This window comes from Nestor notabilis, unplaced genomic scaffold (genome assembly GCF_000696875.1).
Source record: "Nestor notabilis isolate BGI_N333 unplaced genomic scaffold, ASM69687v1 scaffold31852, whole genome shotgun sequence".
Lineage (NCBI taxonomy): Eukaryota > Metazoa > Chordata > Aves > Psittaciformes > Psittacidae > Nestor > Nestor notabilis.
Window position 1 is genome coordinate 1 of NW_009918467.1, and position 10886 is coordinate 10886.

The 10886-nt window shown below is 45.6% G+C and overlaps 1 protein-coding gene across 1 annotated transcript in view; it reads left to right on the forward strand.

The window, feature by feature from the left end:
* The first annotated feature begins 349 nt into the window (after window positions 1-349).
* The window catches only part of NFRKB (nuclear factor related to kappaB binding protein), a 16816-nt gene continuing 6279 nt past the window's right edge, over window positions 350-10886 (forward strand). Inside the window, exons 1-17 of the mRNA XM_010009719.1 lie at window positions 350-504; window positions 1227-1428; window positions 1514-1641; window positions 3096-3270; window positions 3451-3552; window positions 4119-4192; window positions 4608-4692; window positions 5142-5322; window positions 5509-5617; window positions 6044-6170; window positions 7169-7234; window positions 7959-8038; window positions 8124-8167; window positions 8462-8522; window positions 9259-9433; window positions 10173-10279; window positions 10695-10818. Coding sequence (XP_010008021.1) covers window positions 370-504; window positions 1227-1428; window positions 1514-1641; window positions 3096-3270; window positions 3451-3552; window positions 4119-4192; window positions 4608-4692; window positions 5142-5322; window positions 5509-5617; window positions 6044-6170; window positions 7169-7234; window positions 7959-8038; window positions 8124-8167; window positions 8462-8522; window positions 9259-9433; window positions 10173-10279; window positions 10695-10818 — 1975 coding nt within the window. The 5' untranslated portion in view covers window positions 350-369. The remainder of the gene's footprint in view (window positions 505-1226; window positions 1429-1513; window positions 1642-3095; window positions 3271-3450; window positions 3553-4118; window positions 4193-4607; window positions 4693-5141; window positions 5323-5508; window positions 5618-6043; window positions 6171-7168; window positions 7235-7958; window positions 8039-8123; window positions 8168-8461; window positions 8523-9258; window positions 9434-10172; window positions 10280-10694; window positions 10819-10886) is intronic.

Sequence of the window (10886 nt, forward strand, 5' to 3'; positions counted from 1 at the left end):
AGAGAAGTCGGGTTTGCACATTAAAACCGCTTTTAGGCTTCAGGCGTATTGTTCTCCTGTTATTTACCTTCTTAACAACAGGTTTTAGGTGTGTTATTTTCCTCTTCTTTAGCTCCGTTGACAGCAGCTTGAAGGTGGGAAGCAAAGTGAAAGGGGTCACCTCTGCTTCGCAGCCCGCACGTCTCAAAGCTCTGCTGGTGTTGCAGTTGAGCACTTACATTCAGTTTGTAATCCTTAGCACCCAGTTCTGTGGCTGGCCTTTAAACAAGCCCCTTACTCCACCGTTCCTCATCTGGGAAGTGTCTGGGTTGGCATTTCGGGTTGTTGAGGGTCTCGCTGCCGTTGTTCAGGAGCGGGCCAGGGTGAAGCATGGACTCCCTGGATCACATGCTGACGGACCCCCTGGAGCTGGGACCCTGCGGGGATGGGAGCAGGACCCGCATCATGGAGGACTGCATGCTGGGGAGCACCAGAGTCAGCCTGCCCGAGGACCTCCTGGAGGATGTGAGTAGTGCTGAGGTGCTTTATCTTCGCAGAGCCCTGAAGAGCGGCACGTTTCATTCTCTCTTGTGGGGCTTAGAGCAAACGGGGAGGAGGGGAAATGTTTCTGACTGTCCTGGGAAAGAATTGCGGCCTTCCAGTGTCTGAAGGCAGCTACAAGGGTGCAGAAAGGAGCTCTTCATCAGTGGCTGTAGCAATAGGACAAGGGGGGATGGGTTTAAGCTGAAACAGGGGAAGTTCAGGTTAGATCTAAGGCAGAAGCTGTTCCCTGTGAGGGTGCTGAGGTGCTGGCACAGGGTGCCCAGAGAAGCTGTGGCTGCCCCATCCCTGGCAGTGTTCAAGGCCAGGTTGGACACAGGGGCTTGGAGCAACCTGCTCTAGTGTGAGGCGTCCCTGCCCTGCAGCAGGGGTTTGGAACTGGATGAGCTTTAAGGTCCCTTCAACCCAAACCAGGCTGGGGTTCTGATCCTATGAAAATTGTCTTTTAAAACTTTTCTCATACACTCTTTTTCTAGGTAACAATTGCTTTTACTTTAGAATTGCCTTTAAGAAAGTACTGTTGGTTTTAAGTTTACTCTCTTATTGCTATTAGTATCATTAATTTCCTCACCTTTCCTCTTCGTGCCCTGATACTGTTGTTATTTCACCACAGAAAGCCTTAAGGGCTAAAGAATTGTTCATGACATCGACTCATGTTCTTCACTCTTGTCTTTGGCTTTCTTTAGCCCGAGATCTTCTTTGAAGTTGTCAGCTTGTCTACGTGGCAGGAGGTGCTGACAGATGCTCAGCAAGAGCACCTGAAGAAGTTCCTGCCTCACTTCCCCGAAAACAACCGGGAGCATCAGAACAAGCTCATCACCGCCTTGTTCAGCGGCGAAAACTTCCGCTTCGGGAACCCGCTGCACATCGCCCAGAAGCTTTTCCGTGGTCAGTGAGTGTAGCAAACACTGTGCTGTCAGGGTTAATTCCGCAGCTAGCGGCGAGGATCTCAAGTGCTTTTTGCCTCTTCCAGATGGACACTTCAACCCCGAAGTGGTGAAGTACCGGCAGCTCTGTTTCAAGTCCCAGTACAAGCGGTACCTGAGCTCTCAGCAGCAGTACTTCTACCGACTGCTCAAGCAGATCCTTGCTTCCCGCAACGTGAGTGTCGTCGCTGCTTGAACTGGAGGTTTAAACTGAAAGAGGAGAGATTTTGATTAGATGTTAGGAAGCCCTTTACTGGGAGAGTGAGACGAGCTCTGAGGCAGAAGCTCTTCCCTGTGAGGGTGCTGAGGCGCTGGCACAGGGTGCCCAGAGAAGCTGTGGCTGCCCCATCCCTGGCAGTGTTCAAGGCCAGGTTGGACACAGGGGCTTGGAGCAACCTGCTCTAGTGGAAGGTGGCCCTGCCCGTGGCTTTAAGGTCCCTTCCAACCAAAACCAGTCTGGGATTCTGTGCTGTCTTGTGTTTGGCAACAGATACGTTGTCTTCACAACAAAGTGTCCTGGTATTTGTGCATTCACAATTCTCAGAGGTCTTTCCTTTCTGCTTTTTTTCGGTGGCCCTCATGAGAATAGCAGGATTGTTGTTATGTTTGCAGATTTCAGGGTTTGAAAATCTCATAGCTCTTGGTTGTGTATAGCATCTTTTTTCCATGCCTGCTTTGTCTCCTGTTTCCTGCACTTGCCCCTTTACACCTTGTTGTCCTGTTAACAAGTCATTCTGCCTTCGTTTTCTACTGTTTCTGTCATTCTGAAACAAGTGAGGTTGCCCAGTATGTGCTTGTATGAATTTCCCAGCTTCATTGGGTACTGATGCAGAATAGATACAAAACCCTGATTCTGATGCCTGTAAATCCCTGATCAGATCTTCCTTTGTGAATACTGTTCTCTGCTAACTGCTGACTGAAACGTGTTCAGTGTGACTACTTGCCCACATCGTTTCTTTATGCTTAGACATTGAAGCATACAGGGTGTGTGGATGAAGAGAAAAGTCTGTCTTTCCAAAACGCCCCACAGTGATGTGGGAAAAAGAATGTGGAACTATGTGGGAAGTTCATAAAATCACAGAATGGTTTGGGTTGGAAGGGACCTTAAAGCTCATCTAGTTCTGGCAGGGACACCTTCCACTAGAGCAGGTTGCTCCAAGCCCCTGTGTCCAACCTGCCCTTGAACACTGCCAGGGCTGGGGCAGCCACAGCTTCTCTGGGCAAAGTTATTTCCTCTGTAGCCATAAGGGATAAAGTGTTTTCTTCAAAAGAGACAGTATTCCATGTCTGTGTTATGTATTTGATGTGGTAGCTGCCCAAGTGGATTTCGGAGCTATGATTAGGTTCTTCTCAACAGTCCGGGTACAATGGCAGGGAGGTATTGCCGTGTGTGCAGAGGAAGGTGTGGGAATTCCACCTGGCTTTTTCTTCCTTTTAGTATTGGTCTAAAAATGCTGATCTTAAAATCAAGTGTGTGGCAGATGCTGGTACTTCTTGAGGGCTACCTCATAAAGAACTGAGTGCTTACCACACGTGTTAAACTTGCTGAAAGCACGAGTTGAGCTTACCTGTTGCTGATTACAACACTGTAGCTGAGACAACTAACATCACATGCATCTCATCTTTCAGTACCTGCTGGAATTGGCCAGGAAAGGAGGCCCTGAGATGACCATGAGGAGAAAGCACTTCTCACCCACCTATGACTCGGAAGAACGGGACAGGCGGACACATCGGCGCTACCTGAAGATACTGAGGGAGGTGAAAGAGGAGTGTGGAGATACCACTTTGTCTTCTGATGAAGAAGGTAATGCCCTGGATTGAGCTAAAGACTGGAGGTGTGAATGGAGAAAGACAACTTTTGATGTGGGGACAATGTCTTTGATAGAAGGATGAAAACTGGGCTCCAGTTTTATTGGCTCTGATAATAGGATTAATGTAGACTGATGTTAGGAGTTGCAGAGGTAAATTTATTTCTCTGGTTTAGATCTAAGCTCCTGGCCTCCAAGTTCTCCATCACGTTGCCCAAGTCCACCAGTTCCCCTGAGAGTGATCCCCACGTTGTCAACCTTGGACATGAAAACAGCAGGTGAGAACCAAACTAGGGGTTGATGCAGATTTAGGGGTGAGAATGACTTTGAGAGCCTGCAAGAATCAGTCTGAAAATCAGTGGTTTGATGGGCAGTCTTGTAGTGCTTCATTTTTACAGTCTCCAAAGGAGATGGCTCTTCCAGTTTAATCTTGTTGGCTCTTCCTGTTGAATCTTTTTCTCCTTGGAAGGCTACAGTTTGTATAATGCTACTGATTTCTCTGTTACATGTTGCCTTGAATGTTTGAGGCATTAGCATAGTCCAGTTTGAAATATCTTGGTGTATGTGTTACTGTCATCAAGGCTACTGTAACCAAGTCTGCAAACCCTTCGTGTGGCACAGCTGGTTCTCACTTCTTTTCACTTCCATATTTGCATCAGCACTGAAATCAGATGAACCAGGGAAGAAAGTACTGAAATAAACTGGTGGATTAAAAGAAATTTGAGTAAGGAAAATTTTGTCACTGAAATGTGAGGATCATTGGAAGTGGGAATGGACAGAAAATGGCATCTTAAGACGTCTCTGTCACTGTGCAAATAACCTCTGACTGTTTTTTTCCTTGCAGACAAGATAGAAATTGGGGAGAGTGATGTGAAGATGATGCTGAAGAAGCATCATGAGAAACGAAAACGTCACCCTGTAAGATGTTATGAAGTTTTGGGGGTGGGACTGCATCTTACCTCTCAGTCTTCTATCTCTTAGCCACAGAGCTCAGGGTACTTATGGGTGGCAAAAATGACTGCTGCTTCTTTGGTGTGCATCCTTCAGCCCTTTATTGTGACCTGTATTTATATGTCATTGTATATATATGCAGATTGGTTATGCTTATGGGCTTAGAGGGATTTTGTCATTTTAGCTGTGTGTTCTGGAGGGACAAAATGCTGGATTTCAGGATCAGAAGGCTGCCTAACTTTTACTACAGTAACTAACCTCATAAGCTGATCCCAGCTAACTTTGGGGCACTTCAGAACTTGGGTTATCTTCTGTACTCTTGTTGCTAGCTTCACACTTTGTCCTTTCCCAGTTTTCATTTCTATCCCCTTGTCCTGTGCAGGACCACCCTGATCTGGTTACAACAGACGTGACTCTTGAGGACATCATGACTCGAGTGAATGCTGGCAGGAAAGGTTCCTTAGCAGGTCAGTGCCTTGGACACCAGAATTGTGCACCACAGGGTATCCTGTCTGTGGGAAAAGCTCAGGAGGGATCTAGTCCAGATGGGTTGTTGTATCCTTTTGCTCTTCACGTAGCTGCTGACCACGCTGGGGTTGTGACTTGTTCCATTTCAGTAGCTCACAGCCAACTCCAGTTCCCACTGAAGGTGCATTCAGCTAATTGATGACAGTTAATTTGTATCTTTGCTCTCAGCAGCTCCTTTGCCTTTCTGATTTCATATGAAAACTAAAGGTTTTCTATTAAATCAGGGTGCATTGGAGTTTCATGGAAAGATTCATGGAAATGACTGGGAAGATGGAATAAATGATGTGTGAATGAGTTTCTGAATGTACATTTAAATACATAGTTTACGACTCACTGAAATATGCTAAGAAGCTTTACCATTAATCCTTCTTATCTTTTATATTTAAAGCTTTATTTGACCTTGCAACCCTCAAGAAAAAGGTGAAGGAAAAGGATGATAAGAAGAAAAAAAAGCTGAAGATGATTAAATCCGAGGTGGAAGATTTGGCTGACTCTCTTAGCAACGCAGATGGGATTCCATCAATGTCTCAGGATCCTTCTCCCATCCCCTTGTCATCTGTCAAAGAGGAGTAAGTGCTTCAGAGGGCCCTGAGAGCCTGAGGATGGAGAGAGCAGCAGATGTTGGAGCTCAGTTTTCTGTGGGACTTCTGTAGGGTTTGGTTTGGTGTTGCTCGTGAAACGTGTAGTTTTTATCTCTGTGTATGAAGGTGAATATTCGCTCGGGGAACTTACTCTGTGCTCTCTTTCATTTGCAGACCTCTTGAAGAGATGAAGCCATGCCTTGGCATAAATGAGATCTCTTCCAACTTCTTTTCCCTTCTTTTGGAGATACTGTATCTGGAAGGACCTGCTACCCTTTCTGTTGTAAGGAACCACCCATTTATCTAGGAACCTTTGCAGGGGATAGAGGGGTTTATGGCTGTGTAATGGTGATTCTTCTCCAGAGTTGTTCCGCATTAAGATGTAGGTTACCTGCTAAAGAGATGAAACCCTTTGGGAGTGCACACCACATCCTGCTGTGAACATAGATTTCGTCAGTTGAATCTATAAGTCTTTCCATACCTGTTCTTTAGATCATGGTTAGATACATTCTGTATATGAAGGGCAGAGATGATGGGGAAGTTTCTGCCCCTTTGTGGTGTGTGTTGTCCAAAATACCTTGTGGTGGTTAATTGAAAAAGTCAGATGATTATTTTCATACCTAAAAATGGTTTTGTCCCCTGGCTGGTTTTCTATTCAAACAGCCACAGAGCGTGAGATCTTCAATAGAGTATTTCTTTTTCTCTTCAGCTTGAAGATAAAGTTCTAGATTGGCAATCTTCTCCTGCCAGCGCACTAAATAACTGGTTCTCCTTTGCCCCTAACTGGTCTGAACTGGTGTTGCCCGCCTTGCAGTACTTGACAGGTGACAGCAGAGGTGAGAATGGCTGTTAAAAATATCCACAATGCTTGTACCTCAGTTCTCATCAGAGCTGGTGATATTATAGAATGGTTTGGGTTGGAAAGGACTTTAAGATCATCCAGCTCCAACCCCCTGCCATGGGCAGGGACACCTTCCGCTAGAGCAGGTTGCTTCCAGCCCCTGTGTCCAACCTGGCCTTGAACACTGCCAGGGATGGGACATTTATCACTTCTTCAGACAGCCTGTGCCAGCTCAAATCATCACAACAATGAATCCTTGTATTGTTGACAGTGTTTCTATCATAGGCTTCATGGCTGACATTTCTTGCTTGTGGTAGGCTTGTTTTGTGTGTGGATAGTAGATAAGAGCCAGCTTGAGTACGCAAAAACGTGTGTGCAAGTGCCTCTGGGCAGTTTATCCTGCTCAGATCACACACTTCAGGTGGGAGCTTCGAAGCAGGAATAAATTAGTTTCTTCCCAGTACAAAAACGTGCTTGTCTTTGGAGATGATAAAACAGAAACTAGATGATGCCTTGAGCAATGACCTTGGAAACATGTAGTGGGCTTTGACCTGGGGCTCAGGCTGCAGATGTTCCTTTCAAACTAAATTATTCTGTGGTTCTCATTTGCTTAGTGGGAAGTTTTAAAAGGATAGACAGTGTAGATTGTAGTGGCCTTTGCAGCAGGGATATTTGATGTTCTCTGTAACACTGGTGAATGCTCTAAATCCTGAGTTCACTTCCCCTGAGCCCAGGAATAGTCACCGTACAGTGACTGGTGTCTCACAGCATAAACAGGATCTCAGTGAAAGGCTCATTATCCTGTTCTGTCCTTTCCTTGTGCTTGCACTGTTACTGTGAGATGTTTACCTCCCCTTTGGACCATGCAGAGCTGCCCTTCACTTGAAGTGCTTTATCTGTCAGGATGAGTCTAACTCAACAGCTTGTACTGCAACAGTAGGATCTAAGGGGTTGGAGGATTGATGTCTCTGACACAGGCACTTTTCATTGTAGATGTTCCTTCCAGCTTCTCCCCTTATGTTGAATTCAAGGAGAAAACTCAGCAGTGGAAATTGCTTGGTGAGTATTGTGTGTTCTTCTGTGATTTCTCCTCTAGTAAGGGTTTGTTGTAACGGTAACACCCTTCAAATCTGAACACCTTAATGTTTTCCTTCCATAGAGCACACCTGGTTGTTCAGAGTGATAATTAATCCTTACAAATGAATTGAGCTTCTCCATGGAGCAAACTGACACTGTTCCCATTTTTAAAAGCAGAAACTAAAGAGCAAATTGATAATCAACGTGCCCATAATCAATGTGTGACTGAATTACAGATGGCTTGTGGTTATGTTTGTTCATTTAGCTACTAGCAGGGTTTTCCATTCTTAACTATAACAATTCGAGTAATCATATTTATAAGGGCTTAAACTGGCAGAGATTTGGAGTCAGGAAGCAGTTCCACTGGTCCCTGCTCTGGGGCTCAGTGACTGGAATTATTTTGGAGAGCAGGAACCATCTGCAAGTATAGGTGGCTGTGGCTCAAACAGGGCCTTGCCCACTGTGCAGGGAGTTAAAGCAGGGTCCTTTGTACCAACACAGGAGAGTAACAGGGTTTTAGCACTTTCCTAAGCCCTGGATGTCTTCAAGTATTGAAATTGGAGCATCTGTGGTGTGGGAGATGCCTTGTGACTGGTGATACATAGAGAGGGGAAGGCAGTAGGAGGTGGCTTGGGAAGTACAAGCAACCGGCTTCGTAGCGAATAAAGGACTTATGTTTCCTATTTCCCCTGATTTCTTGGACTAGGTACGTGCCAAGATCATGAGAAGGAGTTGGCAGCACTGTTTCAGCTCTGGTTGGAGACCAAAGACCAGACTTTTTTCAAAGTGAGTCAGAAACATTATCACCTTCCCCAGCACAAAACCTGACAGGGTTATAATCCAACACTGACATTTCTCTGCTTTCTGATAGGAGAATGAAGACAGCTCAGATGCCACCATGCCAATTCCCAGAGTGTAAGTAACTAACACTGCTTGGCAGCTTTTGCAGCGTGTGCTGCAGCTGTGCAGTTTGGTCCTTGCTCCTCTGGATCTGAAGGGCTGGTTGTTTAAAGTGATTTCACATCATGGGGCAGGAGGGAACTTGATAGTGTGATGTTACAAGTGCAGTAACTTCACAAAATCAACTGGTTTTCTCCAAGTTGGATATATTACCAGATCAGCCTGTAATCCAGCTTATGAGGTGACTAATCCTTTGGGATGTTCTTTGGGACTTTTGTTGCTCAGAACTGATGCTGACCTTTGTTTCAGAAGGACTGACTATGTAGTCCGACCTAGCACTGGTGAGGAGAAACGTGTGTTTCAGGAACAGGTAAGAAGAGAATCCTCTTAATTTTGAGTGCACATGTTGAAACAACTGGCCACTGAAGAGAATCTGTGTGGGATGGCAGTTTTATACTCTACACAGACTTTGTTGATGCAAAGTTTCTTCTGTCGTGAAGTATCTAGGCCTTAGTTAAAACTTGCTAACATAGACTAGCTGCTAACTTCAAAACCATCTGTATTTCCAATGAGTACTGGGCAAAATTCGTTTAAATGGGTAGTGCCAACCTTTCTGTCTCCTATTCTGTCCCCCAGCATATGAGGGTGACTTGTCTCTAGAACTACTGAGCACGTATGAGTACAAGCAGAAGACAAGTGGCCATAACTGCACCCATGCACTTAGTTATCTTCTATATCTTAGTAGATGCAAGTTGGAAAACCCTTGGAAATCTCTTTTACCACATTACAGGAGGAAGAAAGGGCTTGTTGTTGCTGGGGGAAGGGTGTTTGCTGGGCAGAAGGTGTATCTCTGGCACCTCTCCACTCTGTGCAGCTGCTTAACAGTGAACCACATGTATTGCACCTGCACACTTTGGTTAGGTGGTGCTTTACCTTCTCCTTGAAGTAGTCTGTGATCCACAATAAGTATACACAGTAGTGTCTGAGCCTTTAACTTCTGAAAAAGCTCTCTCTGGAGAATGATAACAACTTAAACATGGCAGAAGCTTTAAGACTTTGCTCTTTATGTTTCCTGCTAAATTCAGTCCTCTTGTTCCCAAACACAGGAGCGTTACCGTTACAGCCAGCCCCACAAAGCTTTCACTTTCCGTATGCATGGCTTTGAGTCAGTTGTTGGTCCTGTGAAGGGGGTGTTTGACAAGGAAACCTCCTTAAACAAAGCCCGAGAGCATTCCCTCCTGCGCTCAGACCGACCAGCATATGTCACCATCTTGTCCCTTGGTAAGATGATGGCCAGGAAAAGGTGTTTAAAAAGGAGAGAGGCTCCGTGACTCCCCACATAATGAGTTTAGGAATCTGTATTATAAAGAGGAACAGTGGGAAGACTGGGACACAAGTGAAGAAGAAATCAATTATATGGAATAGAGGGAAGGATGTTCTTCCCTGTGAGGGTGCTGAGGCGCTGGCACAGGTTGCCCAAAGAAGAGGTGAAAGCTCCATCCCTGGCAGTGTTCAAGGCCAGGTTTTGCAGAGCCTTGGGTGACATGGTCTAGTGTGAGGTGTCCCTGCCCCATCACAGGAGATTGGAACTATATGATCTTAAGGCCCTTTCCAACCCAAACCATTCTATGATTCTGTGAAGTGCTGGGAGCAGGAATAACTAGAAAAGAAAGCCTCTGTATGCTGCTGTTGATCTGAGAGAAAATGGGAAATGGAGAAGAGGGTCCATGGGGATGGCTGAAGCCAAGGCTCAAATAACTGGAAAACAACAAGTGGTGGTTTCAGTTCCCTGCTGTGAAGCCGTTCTGGGGTTCAGTTCCCAAGTTCACCACTCCAAGCACAAAGCTGGCACAGTGGATGTACTTTAAAAAGGTCCTTTATAATCTCTGCTCATACCTCTGAGGGATCACCATGAGCAAGAGGGCACTGTGACAGCAGGGATAAGAAAACAATACCCAAATGTATCTGCTGAAGTACCTGAACACAGCTGCAAGTTTTAAGCTCTGACTTTGTGTTTTAGTTCGTGATGCTGCTGCTCGTCTTCCTAATGGAGAAGGAACTCGTGCTGAAATCTGTGAGCTGCTTAAAGATTCCCAGTTCTTAGCTCCTGATGTCACAAGTGCTCAAGTAAGTTGGTTTTGTGTCTGGCCTCGGACAGATTCTCCTTTAAAATCACTGCACAGACCCAGGCAGTGTTCAGTGGCTAAGGCTTGATGATTTTTGTTCTGCTTTGATTAGGAAAAGGGAGCTATGTACTACTCTGTGCTGCTGCAAATCTGCCCCAAAGTCAGGACCATGAAAAAGCATCTAGAAAAGCCACAGAATTAACAGTGTGCCTTCAGAAACAGTTGATTTTCAGAGCTTTCAGCCTTGATGGAAGCTCCATTTAACCCAAGGTGGCAAACAGCACCCTGTGCCGCTGCTCTCAGTCGATTCTTCCTCAGATGAGAACTGCTAGCAGCTTACTGAGGTTTTACTTTGCTGTTTGTGACTTTTGGCTTGCCCAAGCAGGGACTTGATTCTGTGAATCCTGCACTTCCAGGTTAATACTGTTGTTAGTGGTGCTCTGGATCGATTACACTATGAGAAAGATCCCTGTGTGAAGTACGACATTGGACGCAAGTTGTGGATCTACCTGCACCGGGACAGGAGTGAGGAAGAGTTTGGTAAGTCCGGCTTGGTGATACCTTAAGAATTGACTATGTTTGTAAATCTCTTGAGCTTCTTCAGCAGG